At 46.5% G+C, this 19,976-nt stretch overlaps 1 protein-coding gene across 3 annotated transcripts in view; it reads left to right on the forward strand.

The window, feature by feature from the left end:
* LOC146007712 (heparan-alpha-glucosaminide N-acetyltransferase-like) overlaps positions 1 to 16,484 on the forward strand; it is a 394,310-nt gene extending 377,826 nt beyond the window's left edge. The window contains exons 17-18 of one of the 3 annotated variants that reach the window (XM_083146282.1): positions 4,703 to 4,815; positions 14,506 to 16,484. In XM_083146282.1, coding sequence (XP_083002408.1) covers positions 4,703 to 4,815; positions 14,506 to 14,687 — 295 coding nt within the window. In that variant the 3' untranslated portion in view covers positions 14,688 to 16,484. Of the gene's footprint in view, positions 1 to 4,702; positions 4,822 to 14,505 lie in introns of those variants that run through there. The other 2 variants (XM_083146283.1, XR_014444391.1) reach the window with 2 other exon arrangements.
* Positions 16,485 to 19,976: the final 3,492 nt, after the last annotated feature.

Here is a 19,976-nt window from a genome sequence, read left to right on the forward strand (position 1 = left end):
TGTATCTCTACGGGTAAGGAGTCTTCAATCCAATCGCCCCTCAGGACCTGCTCTCATCTGAAGTTTGCATATTTTTTCATGGGGCTGTGAGCAGGTTTACACAGGCTGCTGTAAAGTATTACGGTACCAAATCTGCAAGTAGAGGATGGAAATTTTAGTTTAAAAAAAATTAAATAAACGTGTGCCCAGTTGTACAGGAGGAAATCTCCTCTGCTGTGCCGCCCTGAGAGAGAGTCACACAGCAGTCCGTCTGAATGTCATAAGGAGCTTGTGTTAACACCTTCATTTCCAAAGCTGCAGATTTGTCTGTTTCCTCCTCAGACTCCAAATTCTTGCACCCAAGAAGGCACTTGACAGCTTTACAGGAGAAGTGAAAATCAATACAGTTACTTACAAGCATTCAGTATGCAGATGGTGTAGGCAGCCCTTCAACCGACAGATAAATGGCTTTTAGGGAGTATTAAAATAAAGTATCACAGATGAGTACTATCATGGATGAAGTATATGCTGGAAAGGTTCCCTCACATGATTTATTTAATTTATGCAATGTAGTCACTGTGTGCAGCACTTGGATGAGTGCAGGAGAATCTCTCTGCTGTGAAATTCTTGACTCCAGAGCTTACATATACAGCTCGTTCATGGAATGCACAAGAATGCAGGATACAGTATTTCATCTATTAAGGCTATAACCGGAAATAATGGGGTAGATGTATCATATCTGCACTTAACGCTAGTTAACTGGGGAAGGATTCAATTTTTTCAAATGTATTAACAGCGCACCTAACTTGCGCTAGGGACAGCCCGGTAAGTAATGCTCGGCGGGACTGTCGCCTGCAATCCCCCCAGTAATTACCGGCTGGGATGATGTATTAACAGCCGTCTAGGCGTTAAATCGCCCCAGCCGCTTCGCCAGCCCAGGGCTAGCGTTGTTCTATCCCCACTGTAGGGACAACGCTAGTTCTGCTGCTGGCTCCGGGCTGCACTCAAGATTTTGCGATAATAGCGAGTTCTCGCTCATGCCCAGAGAGCCGACCGGGGGAAGAGAAGGTTTTTTTTTTTAAATGCGCAGCACTGCTGGGGCCGCCGATAAGGAGAGCCATGGACGCTGGACATAATGGCTCTCCTTATCAGCAAGGGGGGGGGGGGGTGTTTAATACATTTGGCTTTAATGGGTGCCAGCTTCTCCTCATTATGCAGGAGAAGCGGGAACTGTTATTTTTTAAAACATTAAAGTCATTTTAATACATCTTCTCCAATGTTATGTAAGTGACGCTGTTTTCTCCGGTAGTGTGCACCACAGATATATGCAGATGTGCCTAGGCTTGTGCCACAATATATGAGTTTGTAGAGCAAGATGTTGAGGTGTATTCGGAGGAGTAGAAAGTTGCACTGAGTGTTATGATTGGTTGGCCAGAATGCCAACATTTCTTGCTAAGGAGGATATGGGTCACATACAAATGGCAAATGGGTCACATACCCTATACCTAACAAGATTGGGGTGTGTACTGTGTATCTTGTTAAGTCTCCCCCTCCTCCTTCAGTAACTTTAGCGTTGTGTACCGGCAGAATCTCCTCATCAGCGTCTGTAACACTGGGTCTCCTGCCCACACACACACCCGCAGCAGGCCAGGACAGGTCATTGAAAACAAACCTTCAAGAGGGTGCAGTGGTATAGCCTGCTGAGCCTTAGGCACCATAGCAGTTGCATCTAATACACCCTCTATAGTTACTCCATTGGCCCCAGTAAGTACAGCATCCCTACCTAAATGCTGACTGGGTGCAACACGAAATCTTGTTTTGCTGGATGTGATTTCTAAATTAATTTCAAGATTTGAGATAGTAAATTTACCTAGGCCTTTCCTGGTTAGCGAGTGGCCACAGATCCTCCCTCCCCACCAACCACAAAAGCCATTAGCTTTTCTTTTAACATAAATAAATGAGAAGACAATGCGAGTGAATAACTTTTATTATTACTTTCACATATTGAAATCAGGGCTTTGCCTGGTAACAGAAGTGCAGTACCCTGGAAGAAATGGCCACTCAATGCATTGCTAATTTGTGCAATAATATGTTAAAAACATAGTAACCACTGGAAAAAGTAATCCTAATGCACTTTAAGTTAACGTGGCCTTAATGATCTGTCTAAACAGCAAAAGATGTGTGTGGATGGATACATATTGTGCATATCATTTACAGTAAATTCATCTAGATTTTTCATCTTGGCAGAACTTGGAGGGCGTTTGGTGAGAGCAAAAATCTGGTAATGTGTGGGAGCATTCACTCCCAGACAGATAAATGTGTAGGTGTGTGCCCAGCCATACTGAGGCCCAGCACATTTACTATTAGTTACAATGAATCCAAACTATGAACAGCTGATGCTTGGCAGAAAGCATTGCATGCAGCCACATAATAGACACAGCTGTGTAAAAATGTTGCATCCACCAGAACCTAATACAAGGCAACTTTATGTACAGTATGTATGGAAATGAAAGAGATCAAAAAACAGAATCTTAATGTATTCTATATAATTGCTTTCATGTCCTTTCACATCTTTCCTAATGTTTACTTTAGAGATTCCTAAATATTTTTGCATATAAATTGAAATATATTCCTTCCTTTATATGGTAGTGGTTTTATTGGAAGAATGAATACCTTTAGCCATCTTTCAGGGTTTTAGAATCTTAATTTTTTTTTTGGTACTTGTGTATTATCACAGCGCCCATCGGGTCGCATCGTATACCACTAATTAAGGTATACGATGGGACCCGATGGGACCCGATTTCAGGCTTTTAAGAGCCGACTATACAATTTTTTTTATCTCATCGCATCACATGCCATTACAATGGCATGCGATGCAATACGATTTCCCATAGAGTCCTATGTAAAATGCACCCCCATACCTGATTTTTAATTGTACACCCACCCTGATGGGTAATTACTATGTGAAGTGCCCCCCCCAATGTTAACGCCACCCCACTATCAACACCAACCAGAAGCGTGGCGAGCGGCAGCGGTACGCGTCCTCCGACTTTTTCATACCCCCACTATCCACGTCGGCGTGGAGTTGATTTTAAACAGTCTGGCGAGCGGACGCGGAATACATGTGAAGTAATCCGCGGCCCCTCGCCACGCTTCGGGCTCGGTGGCTCGCCACACTATATAAAATTAACTCCACGCCGACGTGGATAGTGGGGGTATGAAAAGGTCGGAGGATGCGTACCGCCGCCCATCGTGGGCTCGCTGCGCTCGCCACGCTTCCGGTTGGCGTTGATAGTGGGGTGGCGTTAACAATTGGGGGGGGCATTTAACATAGTAATCACCCATCAGGGTGGGTGTACAATTAAAAATCAGGTCTGGGGGGGGCATTTAACATAGGGATCAGCCATCAGAGTGGCTGTACAATTAAAAATCGGGTCCAATCGCGTCACATCGCATGCGATGCGATACGACCGATTTTTGGTCGTACAATGCCCTACGATGGAAATCGTGGGCGCCGTGATAATACACAAGTACCTTTTTTTTTCTTATTGATTAAGCACCAATATGCATGTGATGATACATTGGGGAAATTTCCTAAGATAGGAGCTCTATTTCACATAGGATGTTGCTATGGGAAACCAATCATATACTATCTTCTATCTACTAGAAGGTGCTAGTAAATTCCCCTATTGCACTCATAATGCAGTGTGTGATACATCCGCCTCACATGATCGGTCTGTCAGATCCATCTGAATCTAATGAAAAAAAAAGGCCAAATCTGACTAGTGGATGGGGGCCTTCCAGGTAATCAAATAGCATAGCTCCCAACTTCTACAAATCCAAGATCAGGTTGCCGCTCTCAAAAAAGGAGTGATCCATGCCCCTGTTATGAGCCTCTGGCCATGTCCCCAGCCCCTCTGTCTCTGTGAATAGATGATGTGCAGCCAGTAACAAGGGGACACCCAGCGTTTTTTGGGCGTCCTCAGAAAAATGCTGGGTATTACATTGAGAATGCAGGCGTGGTGATGCCTGCTCGGGGTGGGTGGTTGGAGTCACATGCCTTCAGCACCCGCCCCCGATTCGGTGGTTAGTGGGCAATTGAAAAGCAAGTATTGAGGGGCTGTGTTCACATACACATCGCCTCACATGTTAGCAAGGAGATTTCAGGCACCAGCGGGCCGGGCGTTCAGCCGGGTGGCGTTTACCTGTTCGCTAGGCTGCGATTACGCACAACTTTGCACACCGGTCTGAATCAGGCCCATTGTATGTTGGCTAGAAAACAGTAAGCTCTACATTTTAAGGAACCATGATTCTCATGTATTTAGCTGCCATTGGTCTACAACATATGCTTAACATACTTTGAACTGGTGTCCATTATTTTGACAGGCTTTTAGCTAGTGTGGTATATTATATGGGATTTTGCATGTAAATTGTACCATAGGCCTTACCCTAACCCTTTTTGCAGCCTTACCCTGATCTTACACTTGAACACCTATGTGTTACTGCACACCCTTGGAAGATCTATGTGTAAGGAGTTCAGCTGCCATTTCCCATAAGGTGATTTTACAAGACTAGAAATCAGAGCATTCAAATACATTGCTGTGTTTCTAGTTTCACCTCATTAGGTATTGCAGCCTGGTTGTGCATTAGATAACAGAATGACTAGGTGCTCAAGACAAATTGTACTTTGGATAAATGACTTTCTGCTCCTCTACATTTCTAGGTCTCTGTCCTTCGTCACAACACTCAGCTGCTTCTCCTTCCTCCTACTGGGGCTGCTGTTTTACGTGATTGATGTGAGACACTGGTGGGGAGGACAGCCATTCATCTACCCAGGTATAATAACTCACTATGCTCATCACAGGGACATATGTACTATCCTGTCAGATCAGTGTAATATAACAATGCCTACTACTCCACTTATTCATTAGATGTTTGGACATTTATGGTGCCACAGGATTCTGCTGCATTGTATGATGGGAAATATTTGCTTTCTGTCCAGAGACGGAGTAACTTAACTTATCACACTGCATATGTATAAGCTGGAAGGACAGAGAGATAGAAGACGATGTCTGGCCTGTGGAACTTGTCCTATTCAATGCACAATGACACAAACACATTAACAAAAGAGACGTACGGTTTCTAGATTCTTGCTCTCCCGCCACACAGTGACATAAGGGGATGACATTGTGACATAAGATGAACACTTGACACAGCAGGGTTGTATAATAAATAGATGAGGCATCTAGTTCATTCAGTTTCTCTCATTGTGCAATGAAATAAGGGACATATTTGGCTGAGTCTCCCTTACGCACATGGCCCATATATCACTGCTTGTCGCCCCCTGTGATTTGGTATGGAGCAGAGGTTATAGCACTCTTTACTTAGAGAGAACCGAAGAGACTCTTCAAGACCATCTGACATTTATTTTGCTTGGTAAATTATAAAGTTCTGCTGCAAGATCCCAAGGGAGGGATTTACTAAGATGTGTATTCTACTTCACATGTGATGTTGCTATGGGCAACCAATCAGAATCTACTTCTTTTTTATCACCCTCTAGAAGATAGTAGACATGATCTGATTGGTTGCACATAGCAACATCACATGTGACGTAGAACAAGAACTGCAGCTATTTACTTTTGGTCAATGCAGATGATCTTCAAACGTAATATATATATATATATATATATATATATATATATATTATTATTATTATTATTATTTTTTTTACAGTAACATAACATGATATCATAATTTTAATGTATGGATATAGTTTTACATTGTGGTTTAATGCTTTTTACTATATATGTAAAGATCTATTTACACAGGAAATGAGTTGATAGATGCTCTCCTTGGTCATTGCGTTGTGGTGTTTATTGGTCAGCTATACCAAAAGTGCCACCAGGTGACTGTCAATGATTGTGGTCTACGTAACCTCCAGCATCCTCCGCCAAATGCAGGACTTTTTCCCCCAGCTGTACTTTTCAGTTTTACCTTGATATCATAAGGCAAAGAAGATTGTTTAATGTTTTTATTTCCTGGGATACATCAAACCTCTGCTGTATAAAGAGGGTAGCTGTATTGCAAATGCTCTATTTATGATAAATAATTACTAGGGTGGTTCAATAAATAAGGTAGCAAGAACTCTCATTATGTAAATGTATTCAACTTCTACAGATTACTTTTCCACGCAGTCCCCATACTTGTGTGACCCTTTGTTGCAGTGGTACACCAAGGCATCTATCCTGGCATAAAGTCAAGACATGGCCGCTTGCTGAACGTTACTGTAGGTTGCAAATTGCCTTCTACCCAAGTTCTTCAATGGTCCAAAGAGTTAGAAATCACTCAGTGCCAGGTCAGGGCTATAGGGAGGATGGTCCAGTATTTCCCAATGGTAGCTCCGTAACAACTGAACGTCTGCCTTCTTGCTATCAAAGATTGTGTACCAAAGCCAGGCCTTTTTCAGTGACAGGAAGTTATCAGTCTGCACCTCAACACGTTTGTGATGAATTTCAGCTGCTGATCCTGTATCCTGTACATGCAGAAATCCGATCACACTATGCTCTTCAATGTTCAACCATGTTTCCATCAGACCCGGCAACTTGCAGCTGATGTTGGGGCAGTATGACTGATATGAGGCACATAAACATTGTAATAGCGGATGTGTGTGACCCTTTGCATGTACCACCTGCATACTTAACACTTACTTATATAACTAAGAAATAAAGACACGGAGACTTAGGTTTGGCAGAAACTTGTTAGCTGAATTTATTTGAAAGTAATTTTTAAGCTAATTTTGGTTTGGGATTATTAAATTAAATTAAATGGTGGCCAAGAAAGAACGGCTATTATCTAACTCCACCCCAACTAGCCTACGCAGTTCGGCCTAATACAACAAGCGGTATCCACTTAGACTACAGCATTGACTGCCCACCCAGCCGGGTGGGCTCGTTATCCCCGGGCGGGTGATATAGCGAAGACCTAAGCCAATGAGAGCCAAGCGCACCGAAATAATCCAAACTACGCAGCAAACCTAACTTAATAACGCTTTAAATTTATGAACTTGCCGTTCTTTCCCGCCTAACAGCTAACGCGCTTAACACCCACCCCTTTAAGACCGTAAAATTGGGAAGGGCGGGCGGGGAACCTTCAGGAAAAAGAGGAAGACTCCTCCTCCTGACAGGGATATTATTTCAGCTAAGCTGCCAAACCTAGCCAGGTCATTGGCTCTACGTGTCACATGCTCTCAAGGTACCCACCCAGCTATCCATGTTTAATACACTGCATGTCTATACAGCCATTACGTTGTTCTAAACATTGTAATAGCGGATGTGTGTGACCCTTTGCATGTACCACCTGCATACTTAACACTTACTTATATAACTAAGAAATAAAGACACGGAGACTTAGGTTTGGCAGAAACTTGTTAGCTGAATTTATTTGAAAGTAATTTTTAAGCTAATTTTGGTTTGGGATTATTAAATTAAATTAAATGGTGGCCAAGAAAGAACGGCTATTATCTAACTCCACCCCAACTAGCCTACGCAGTTCGGCCTAATACAACAAGCGGTATCCACTTAGACTACAGCATTGACTGCCCACCCAGCCGGGTGGGCTCGCTATCCCCGGGCGGGTGATATAGCGAAGACCTAAGCCAATGAGAGCCAAGCGCACCGAAATAATCCAAACTACGCAGCAAACCTAACTTAATAACGCTTTAAATTTATGAACTTGCCGTTCTTTCCCGCCAGAGCGGGGGCTCCCGACCCGAGACCCACGCCCAGCCACCCATTAAATGACCGACTCAATTACGACTAACAAACCCTCAATAAAGATGAACAGACCCTCCTTGGCCAGATGGATACCATCTGGACGGTACAGGTGTTGATGGCCAAACCTGATACGTTCGTGTGGAACCACCGCGCCACCTGCCTGAAGAACCCAGCGGGCTACTGCTGAGTTCAACTTCTTACGGGCTTCGTCGATTGCTCTGCAATCCCTCGCACCTCTCCAGCACAAACGAGGGACCATGAATGACCATATTAAGGTGCATGAAGGCCAAGCTAACTTAATGGCAGCCAAATCGCCGATGATCAAGGCTCGTAGCTCTAATTGGGACATTTTCCCAAGGTCATTGCCTCCAAGGTGGAGAACCAATATTTCGGGTACGCCAAATGACCTCACATACTTCATGAGGGTAGACCTTAGCTCGCGCCAGGACATACCCCTCACACCTAGCCAACGCACCAAGCGGCCGCACTGAAAGATCGGTCCGCCTCCAGAAGCCACCAGCCTAGCCGCCCAGAATATAAAAGAGTGGCCCACTATCCACACCTTCCGCCTGTCGCTGCCCACACCTATGAAGAAAGAATCGTAGAAGGTATTAAAATTACGTTTTTGTGGGACAAGGACTGTAGGACATACTAAAGAGGGTCTGCCAAAAGAAAAATTTTTTGAATTGGTGCACAAATTTGGTGCAAAGCAATGCTTCAATCACAATTGAAGCCACTCCTGGACACAACGGGTAAGAGACAAACCGGGGGAGGTAAGGGTAGTGGAGGGGGATATAGGTAAACCAGGGATAACTCGGCCGGAGGAAAAAACGTATGGACCTGCTGAGGGACTCTTAATTGGAGCCGAATTAGCCGAATTGGATTAAGCTGAATTCAGTCCGTCAGATCAGGCAAAAAACGTGAAAAACTCCGGACGCTGGCCCAACAACAGAGCGTAGCTAATCCCCGAGTAGGAAACGGGAGGTGTGGGGGGGAACACAGGAGTACAACCAATCAGCTGGAAACCACACATTCACAGAGTCAAGGCATAAGATGTGGGCGGATGTATTTTCTGTAGCTTGAAGAGCGCCATCTACCTAACGCCTTTATGTCCCGGACCTGCCATCCCGCCCTGGCGGCGGATGTTGCTGCGCCTATTCTAAAGGAATGGGTGCCAAAGTCCCCCGGTGACAAGCCCATGGCGACCAAACATTTTCGCAACATCCAGTTAAACTGGTACCTGGTCAGGGGAAGCTTGTCATAATGGAGCAGCCATGAACCGTCAGAAGCCGGTCTTACTTGGGCATACTGAGTAGCCAGAGCCACCGGGCAGATTGTGTCAGGTAAAGCGGGGGGCATTGACACCCATGTCCCCCTACCTAATTGATCTGTTTTAGAGCGCCTAATTCTGCACCAAAGTGCCCTTTCCTCTATGCGAATGTCAGCCGCCAGCAGGGTTGCCTCCTTGAATTTAGAAGGAGCAACAAGTTCTAAAATTCTAAGAGCTCCATGAAACGCCATGGAAAACGCTAGCCTAAATAACAGAGCCTCAAACGCAGACTCCGCATAACTATAAACACTATCCATCAAGGAAGGAAGCATGGAGATTACAATAGGGCGTCTACAATCCGGAGCCACAGGAGCCGCCCTTAACCAACCTTTCATTGCTTTGCGAACTAAAAATCCTTTCGTGAAGTCAGGAAGGCCCTTGAGCTGCGCAAAGAAAGATATCCCGGACAAGTAACGCCCTGCTATCGCTCTGGACTTGCCCGCGCTATAAAGTTGCCAAAGAAAAGAAAGCAGTAGATTCTGGCCACGCCTACCTTGCTGCGCAGACCCTCCAGAAAAGGATTCCCACTCCGACCATGCCTGCCTGTATGTCCTAAGGGTAGCCGGCGCTACAGACAACTCGGCTAGGCCCTCCAATCCGGCCCGATGACCTGCCAAACATAAAGTGGGCACGCGACCCCGACAAGATCAGCATTTGGTACCAGCTCCCTAAATCGCTCCCACTGAAAACGAGATAGTGCGTCCGCAACCTCATTCTCGGTGCCTGGCACATGTCTAGCTTTGAACATGATGTTGAAACACAAGCATTGCAAAGACAGCTGGGCTAAAACGCGCAGAACCAGAAGAGACTTAGCCTTCTGGTTGTTGATGGCATGCACTGCGCTGTAGTTATCGCACCAGAAAAGTAAGCTGCGATTCGCCAACCGTGCCCCCCAGACCTCCATGGCAACCATGATGGGGAATAGTTCCAAGAGCAGCATGTCTTTGGTAAGGCCCTTGTCGAACCAGGAGGTCGGCCAAGGCTGAGCACACCAGCTGCCATTCAGAAAACATCCAAAGCCTGTTGAGCCTGCCGCGCCAGTGTATAGCTGCAATCTGGAGTTGTCTACCACCGGGGCCAGCCATATTCGGGTACCGTTAAAGTCTTCTAAAAACTCCGACCATACCCCTAAATCCCGCTTTAATTCTGCGGATAGTCGCACAAAGCGGTGCGCCTTCTTGACCCCGGCCGTAGCCCTCTCCAGCTTGCGACAGAATAGCCTACCCATGGGAATGACGCGGCACACGAAATTAAGCTGACCCAAGAGCGACTGAGCCTGTCTCAGAGTGACTTTGCGGGATGTACAACAGTCTGAAATTGTGTTCCTAAGCTTTGCTATCTTATCCTGTGGTAAACAGCAATGGCCCATGACTGTGTCTATCTGGATCCCCAGGAACGACAGACATGTTACCGGCCCCTCCGTTTTCTCCTCAGCAATTGGCACACCGAATTGCCGAAAAAGAGAACGGACGGCTGCCAGCAGCACAGAGCACTGATTGGAGCCTGAAGGGCCGACACATAGGAAATCATCCAAATAGTGAGCGATCCCGCGCACCTTGGCTGATCTCTCCACACACCAATGCAAAAAGGTGCTGAACCTCTCAAAAAATGCACAGGAGACTGAGCACCCCATCGGCAGGCATCTGTCGATGAAGTAATCATCCCCTATGCGGAAGCCCATCAGCCTGAATGCATCGGGGTGCAGTGGCAAGAGTCTGAAGGCCGACTCTATATCAATCTTGGCCATCAGAGCACCGTGGCCGTAAAATCTGACCAATGAGAGTGCGTCATCGAATGACTCATAAGCCACCGATGAGCACTCCTCGGGAATGGCATCATTCACTGAAAACCCCACAGGATAAGATAGGTGTTGGATTAATCTGAATTTACCTGCGACCTTTTTAGGAACTACCCCCACCGGTGATATGACCATGTTCGCCAGGGGAGGGGCGGGGAAGGGGCCGGACATGCGACCTAACTGTAACTCTTTGGCAACTTTCTCTCGCAAGATGTCTGGGAACTCGTTGGCAGATTTCAAGTTTCTGAAAGAACCCCCAAGAACCTCCCCCCGTATAGGAATGCGGAAACCGCTGTTAAACCCTTTGAACAAAAAGGCTGCCGCCTCCCTGTCCGGATACTGGCGGAGCCATGCGGCCATGGCATCCACCAGCACTGGGGTGGGCGCTCTAGCGAGCACCTCCGGAGGGGTGGGGCTTAGCTGCGGCCGGGCCAACCGCCCCCCCTCTGGAGGGGCGGCCGCCGCGAAAGCAGCTTGATGCCGGATGGCTTCCTGAACAATTGATACAGACATGCTTGTAGCGACAGCGTTGTCCGAGGGAGCAGGAAGAGTTATTGAATGCGTAGCATTTACCCTTGGCTGAGCCTGGCGTGAATGACCTGCCACCCGCCTGGAAACGCTTAGGGACGGCAACCTCGCCTGAAGGACGCTGCGGGGCAGGGGAGGGGGCAGAGGCCGTATTACTGGGCCGAGATCCCTCCATCACTTCATTGCTTGCCCTGGTCAGCCCCATCCATACCTCAACATCCTTACAGCCGAAATCTATCACATGCAAGCAATCCTGCTTACGCCTAAACTGCTCATCGTATGTTCTCCAAGCAACACCCCCATAGGACCTATACATGTCGTGGACCATATGAATATACCGGATGATATTCATATGTTCCTCGGGTCTATCCTCTAAGTAGCATGCTGCAAAAACACAAAAACCAGAAAGCCAATTATCGTATGACCGGTAGGCTTCCGAACCGATACCCCCTTTTGCCTTGGCTGCCTTGTAAGCCTTTTTCGACTCATCGGTGAGACTGAACAAATCTACAAAATCTCCCTTTTGAATCTTACTCCTGCAACTTTCCCTAAGGCCTCTAAGCACTGCCGTGTAATCGCAGTGAACCACGCTGGGAAGGTTCCTCCGCTTCCTTCCCTACGAGACACCGCAGAGGTGCGTCTGCGCTTACTGCTGCGGCCCTGTCGACCCGCCTCTTTTTTAGCGTATTTAGCCGCCCTTTTGCGGGCCTTCTTCTTACTTCCCACGTCAGAGCCGCCAGCAGAAGAGTAGGATGACGTTGAAGAATCGTGGCTAGAGCCTGACCCCACTGTTGAGGAATACGCCACTGAATCAGTCCCCTCGCCAGAGGAGTCCTCACCTGTCACTTCGGCTAGATCCTCCCAGGTGTCATCATCGTCGTCAGAATCCGCAGCACCCCCGGCATCGTTCTTTGCTTCACCGACCAGTACTTCCTCTTCGACATCTGAGGAGTTAACAGACAAAGGCCTGGAGGGCCACACGGGCCCATCACGCGCGAGCCCGCGCCTGCTGGGCCCAGGATTATGTTGCCCCCCCCTTTGTTCCCTACCCCGCCTAACTCTAGGCGTAGTGTGACCTAAATCCCTGAAGGCCCTCACAAATTCAGCACAACCGGGGATGGATTGGCCCCCGGGACCGCCGAAATCCTGTTGGCCAGAACCGGAGCCACAGGCCTCCCCGGCACCAGCATCTACTAGTGGAGCCAGGGCCCCGGCGACAGAAGCCAGCGCGGCTGAGTAAGGCCGAATCAAAAACTGGGGCAGAGGGGCCTGTTCTGCTGCAGGCCCTGGGGCTCGTTGACGCCCCATGGCATCCACCACGGGAGGATGTCCCACCCCTGTGCCTCAAAGAATCATCCAACCCCCGTCCCCTTGCCTGAGCCGGCGTATCCTGGCTTTCCCATGAGGGCTTATACCCATAGAATGGGGTGTCTGGGTCTGGGGCAGGCGATTGTACTTCAAAATCCTCGTCGCGCTCACTACAGTGAGCCTGTGACTCTGGATGAGGCCTGCGCCCGGCGCGCTGCTGTCTGGGCCTAGCCGCCCTACTGCCCCCACTCCGTTCAGGGCGACTGCCGCCGCCTGACGGAGCTGGGGGCTCATTCACATACTGGGCTTCCAGCGCCTCGCGGCGCGCACCCCTGGCTCTCCCCCGCCCTCGCCCGCGACTACTTCCCGTGCAGCGTTCGTCGACGGGCGCCCTCCCCTCGCGCGAGGCGAACCTCGAACTGCGGGTGCCCCGTGTCCTGTCCCGGAGCGAGCGGCGGGTGAAGTCCGCGGTCCCCGTCCAGTGACGCGGCGGGTGCGTCCTCCTGATGTGACCCCGCCACGCGACGCCATCCGAGCAGGCCCGACCTGAGCCGCGGTGGGAGCTGAAGCAGCGCCCGTGGCCGGTCCCGCCTGACCCCTAGCCACCGTGCGCCTCGTCCCACGGCCCTGGTACACAGCCCGCGGATCAGCAACGACTTCGAGGGAACCTGCGGCCTCCTCACCCGCTGCCCCTGAGGTGACGAACCGGGCAGGCAGACGAATGCAGCGCCTGGGCTGCTGGGGAGTGGAACGGGGCATAATTAAGCAGACTTGTTTAATTCTTTACCACAGTAAGAGATAAAAAACTGTCTTTTACCACGGAGATGGGAGAGAAGGGGAAATACACCTACTCACCAGAACCTTCAGGAAAAAGAGGAAGACCCCTACTCCTGACAGGGATATTATTTCAGCTAAGCTGCCAAACCTAGCCAGGTCATTGGCTCTACGTGTCACATGCTCTCAAGGTACCCACCCAGCTATCCATGTTTAATACACTGCATGTCTATACAGCCATTACGTTGTTCGTCTATTAACTGTAATGGGTAGCAGTGGTCTACCTGCTCTGGCCTTATGGGAAATTTGAATGTAATAGAGAGCATTACACACGTGAGAGGTCTTGTGACCTTACTGATTGACACAAATTTTGAACGGTGCCGGTCCCTGTCGGGTGTTAGATGTGACGTGATCACTAATGCCATCACTCCACTACAGTAGGAGCAAGTTTCATCTTTGCTCCTTTGGCCATGGCTAGCCATGGCTATTCTATTGTTCACAGCTGCAATACGTATTGTATTGCAGCTGAGAACAATAGAATAGCCATGGCTAGCCATGACCAAAGGAGCAAAGATGAAACTTGCTCCTACTGTACTTCTCTGGGATCCTGCGGCACCACAGTACATGTACATACTGCTGACTGTGCAGGCAGTGGTGGCCATTGCATCTGGTAAATGCAGAGATGTGTAGCATATAGGCGTCAAAAGATGGTAATAACTATCGTGGCCATTAGCTTGCTAAATTTAGCAATAAAGCAGGACCTGTGGTAGAAAATGTCCGATATCTGCTACAGTCCCCAATACATATGTTCAGGAGATATTTTGTATTTATGAACTTCCTATGAAAATGGTAGTTTTAAAGGAGTATCACACAAATTTGCTTTTAAATATAATGTCATTGTTTACATGCTGTAAATACTAACACAGTATCTCACATAACCCAATATGAAGAAAGGATACAGAGCAGGAAAGCCACTAATGATATTGATTTGCTTATGTTCTCTGCACTGCATTCAGGAATGAATTCGATCTTCGTGTACGTTGGGCACTCGCTTCTGGCCACATATTTTCCATTTAACTGGGAGGTGAAGAACTGGACATCTCACTATGAGCTCCTCGCTCAGGATGTGCTGGGCACCTCCATCTGGGTGTTCATCGCCTTCTTGCTTTACAAGCACAAGTTCTTCCTAAAGATCTAAAAGACTGGTGCCACTATTTATCCTGTGCAAGTAATGGAAATATGTATTTCTCCAATGTCAGGGTTTGGTTTTTAGTTTTCTTTATAGAGAATGTGTTAGCAAACTGCATAATAAAGAATGATGACCACATCTTGTGAAATAGAGTATTAACAACCTTTGAAATACAACAGTAAGTAATGCTGTTCCTCCAGCCAATCCTCTATCTACAGTATGTGACTGCCCTCCCTTCTTCTTACCATCTTTGTGCTAGTGTCTTGTTCTACACCTGGCTCTGCATCCCCAAGTGGCCACTGTCCTTCCCTTTCTCCAACCACTCTATCTAAGGAACCAGGGTATGAACATCCGCAAGGCATCCAATGGAGATATTGCACATAATGTTCCACATTTAATATTAACATGGTCATGACCATAGGTGTGCACACATTGGGCGGTATTCAATGACCTGAATCGTTGGTCACAGCGATTCAGATTTTACATTCGCCAGCCATTCACCGGTTTTTTACGTCGATTCGCCAAGCTTCGGGAGTCGCCGGGACTAGCTGTGTCACCCTATTCAACGTGGCTGAGAATCGCCGCCCCCAACGGCAATTCTCAGCCAATCCGGCGTTTCCCTAAACAGCTTCAGTACTGTAAGAAATCGCAGTGAAATTCAAGAAAAATGCAAATTACCCTGAAAAAACGAGTCCAATACAGCAGACTGCAAAAGCTGTGTAATCTCCTCAAAGGCCAAACGAAGGAGTGAGGTGGGGAGGAGAATCATGGGTAAGTGAGGTGCACCATGGGTAAGAACAGTGCGTTGTGGGAGAAAAAAAAAATACATGAAAAAATTAAATATATATTTGTATAGCACTTCTACGACCATCACATCACAAAAGGGCAGCAAATAATAATACATTACACTTGCAGAGTTAAATTGAACACTTAAAACCAATTATTTCACAGGTTCCGATAAAAGTTCACCACAAAAAGATGACGAGGGACACTCGGTGAGGAACGGCGATATGAAACAAGAAATAAGAATCGCCAACTTCTCATTGAATACACTTTTGGCGATTCCCGTCGACTACCGGCGAATCCCCATGAAAATCCCTATACACAAAAACCGGCGATTGGTAGAGAATAACATTTGGCGATTGGGGCTTCATTCACCGGTCGTCATCGGCGAATAGAGGTCATTGAATAGGGTGATTCGCTTTTTCAGCTCCAAAAATCGCCGGCACACACGAAAAAAACACAGAATCGCCATAAAACTTGGCGATTCTGCCTCATTGAATACCGCCCATTGAGTGTTAAGGGTGCACAGGCACCCCCTAATACTGTGCCCCCAACCCCACACTTATTGCTGCTAGTAATACCAGCAATACCTTTTACCAAAGACTTTTGCTTTTTAGACCTGTATTCCATTAAAATAAGTGCCCATCAATCAATTATGTGTGTTTGGCATTATTAATTGTATTACACCATTGTCATATCACTACATATCTGTGTCATCCAGATATGATTTTGACTTTATCTGCATGTACTGTTACACAGAGTAATTAGAAGATTAAAACTGCAACAGGCCGGAGATTATGGTGTGGCTGAGAGACGTTTTATATTGTAGTGAGTGCACGCCTGATTTGCGGTGTTAGACAGACCCAATGGTGGTGTTAGACATGCCCAATAGGTGGTGCTAGGCACACTGCTTTGACAGTGCAACCCCTAATAAAATGTGCTGCGCACGCCTATGGTCATGACTATTATCTCATACATATATGATACATATTTCATCACATTGTTACAGTGTATATAAATAGGGTAATGGAACATATATTTACTATAAATTTACCACTCTACACCAGGTCCATAACTAGGGATGTGTGAGTGGTGGCACTGTCGCTGCTCTGTGGTCCCTGCACCTGGTTAGCACGGTGCCTGGTACAGCACACTGCGGCCAGTGTCAATGCTTCAGCATTGCGGCCATCATAGGGTACCGTAAAGCACTGTTATGGTGCTGCTGTAAGCTACTGTTACTCATAAGTACATACTCGCTTGTATGCCTGACATATGCCGCCCTGCACTAATGCTTTTGAGTTTGATCTATACTAAATGTGATAATGCTTCCAAATGCTCATATGCATCCAACTTTAAATGACTAGCATTTATTGAATAACAATACATAATGTGGAGAGCCAAATAAATTCCCCAGGATTCCATGGCCTCAACTTCTACTACATCAAATTGGTAGAAAAATGAAACGTATTCTATTGGAACCTGAAGGTGCTTACACACTATAAGATATTTTTAAAGTATATGCATTATAATGATATCATTAACAATATTATTGTGCATACTGTCCAGTGTGTGTATGTACTAGATCAGGGGTTCTCAAACACAGCTCACATTTTCCCAGTCACCCGGCAGGTGCACAGGTGCACACATTACTCACTGACACATTTTAAAAGATCTCATTATTTCACTTGTGATTCTGTGAGGAGGACCAGCTAAAGGTGCACTGTGTGGGGTCCTGAGGACCGGGTTTGAGAACCTGTGCATAAGATCTAAACATGAAGTAACATTTTGACCAGATTGTCAATGACAGCATGTTTAGACGCACTGGATATTGTTCAGTTTGTATGCCCTATATTGTTTGCCCAATGGCACCCGTAAATATTGCTAACCTTTTGCAATCCAAATTTTGTTTTGCCAATCAGTCTGGTTTAAATGTTAAAATTAATTGCAATTTTTTATTGATTTTTTTATTTAAAAAATGGTCTACATTGATTGTTGAACGATGTAAATGTTCTTATTTGAAAGTGACTCACCATTGGATCTGCTACTAGCGCCAGGGCTGTTGAGCCTGACTAGATGTTGGACCTGAAAAGGTTAACAATAATGCTTATGAAGTTTATGGTAAAGTGTGTGCCCAGCCTTACAGTGACCATGATAGTTTCCCCCAAGGAGAATTCTAGTTATATACTACAGTATATAATACTTTAGATTTATAAAAAAAAAAAAAAGATTTTTGTTTGAAATTGCCAAAGAACTTAAAAGAAGCTGGTAAAGTAATTTGAGAGTGATATACAGCCTTTATACATCTGCTGCTGTGACCCAGGCCTAATATCAGCTGTTATCTTTAAAGTAGCCATATAATGTAATACAAAATGAATTAATAGTTATATGTGCCTAATTTGCTCCCTTTGTGGTTATTTGCAGTTCTGATTCTCACATAGATTGTTAGAATAAGATACTAATGGCAGCAGCTTGTCACTCCTCCTTATCCACAGTACTAAGATGATGAGACTGTATAGACAGGATAAGTGTCATATTGTTGCGTACACCACATTGATTTAAGATGTAGGGTGACAAAGTGAGAACACAGGCCTTGCAACATAAAGGTTAACAAAGTGCGTGTGTGCCCTCCAGGGCAGAGTTACAGAAAACAGTTTCCTCCGTGACTGAATGAGCATCATAAAGATTGCTAATTAATATACAAAAACAATGTGTGATTTATGGGTGTTGGTACGTGCAGTTTCCTTACACTTCCCTCCCTGAATTCTCATGACAGGCCCGGTGCTGGGTGGTATTCATTCCTGCTCTCCTGCAATCTCAGTACGCTTTAATTAAGGATGACAAATAAATCTTAATATATGACTTGATGTGCTAGCAGTGTCCTGGATATAAAATCTAAGGGCGCTTAGAAGGGAGATTTGTCAGATAATGTACATATTACACAAACACTCTGAACAATCAAACCGCTGTCTCGTATAACATTGACCTCTGTAAAAGCAGTGTGTTACCAAATTAAAGATGGTACTTCAATACAATAGGGGACATATAATATATAGGATATTACATTCATGCCTACACTGTATGCGCTTAAAAATAACCCCACAAATTATCTACCTGGTGCTCCGATGAATTGTCCATGGCATATCGACTGTATTTTTTTAAAATTTATATTCCATGATTGACAGTAAGATTATTTATAAAACATTGTATTTTTATAAAAAAAAAATTTAAGTTTGAAAACTGAAAGCTCATAAATATATTATTTGTTAGCAATAAATGGTTAACTGGTAATATGTATATAAAATATCTTTGTGTTGGTGCACACCAGGTGCATAACTAGTGGTGTGTATTTGGCGTGTTGCACAGGGTGCAGGGCCTGCATGTGGCCTGCAAGCTGCAGCCAATAGTGTTACTGCAGAGCTGTCTGGTGTATCCATGGATATTCTGGGCAGGCACCCTGCAGCCTCCATGGGATACCTAGAATAGTGGGACAGATGTATGAAGCCAGGTAAAGTGCTGAAGTGATGATTATGGTGGAAGGCAATAAAGCACCAGCCAATCAACTCCTAATTGTCATTTTGCTGACACAGCTGATTGGCTGGTGCATTATCACCTTCCACTTTATAACCGCTTTAACACTTTTCCAGGCTTAATATATCTGTCCCAGTGTTCTACATCCCAGAGCTGGCAGCCCTGCCCCCTAGGTGTGTCGGCATCATAGTTCAGGTTTAACTGGTGGGGTCCTGCATTTAGCACACTGCTGTTACAGCAGTGGTGCACACTGGGTAAATATGTTTTTGCTCATTACTAGCCAGCTCTTTACATAGAACGGCGCCCACGATTAAATGGCCCAATTGACCCGATTTTACATAGGGAACAATGTTAAATGGCCCACAGACCCCAAATAGCCACCCTGAAGTGTGAAATGCCCCCCCCCCCCAATTGTTAACGCCATCCCACGATCAACGTCAACCCGAAGCGTGGCGAGCGCAGCCCCTCCGACCTTTTCATACCCCCACTATCCACGTCGGCGAGCGCAGCGAGCCACCGAGCCCGAAGCGTGGCCCCTCGCGGGCTTCACAGGTATCCGCGTCCCCTCGCGGGGCTCGCCACGCTTCGGGCTCGGTGGCTCGCCACACAACTCCACGCCGACGTGGATAGTGGGAGTATGAAAAGGTCGGAGGACGCATACCGCCGCCCCTCGCGGGCTCGCCGCGCTCGCCACGCTTCGGGTTTACGTTGATCGTGGGGTGGCGTTAACAATTGGGGGGGGGGGGGCATTTCACACTTCAGGGTGGCTATTTGGGGTTTGTGGGCCATTTAACATTGTTCCCTATGTAAAATCGGGTCAATTGGGCCATTTAACATTGTTCCCTATGTAAAATCGCGGTAATCACGTCGGTTGCATCGCATGCGTTTTTTGGCCGCATGCTATGCAACCGATGCGATTTACATTTTAACATGCATTTCTATGTGAAATCGCGGGCATCGCATGCCATTATAATGCCATGCGATGCC

The sequence above is a fragment of the Crinia signifera genome, chromosome 6 (assembly GCF_055691185.1).
Source record: "Crinia signifera chromosome 6, ASM5569118v1, whole genome shotgun sequence".
Taxonomy (NCBI): domain Eukaryota; kingdom Metazoa; phylum Chordata; class Amphibia; order Anura; family Myobatrachidae; genus Crinia; species Crinia signifera.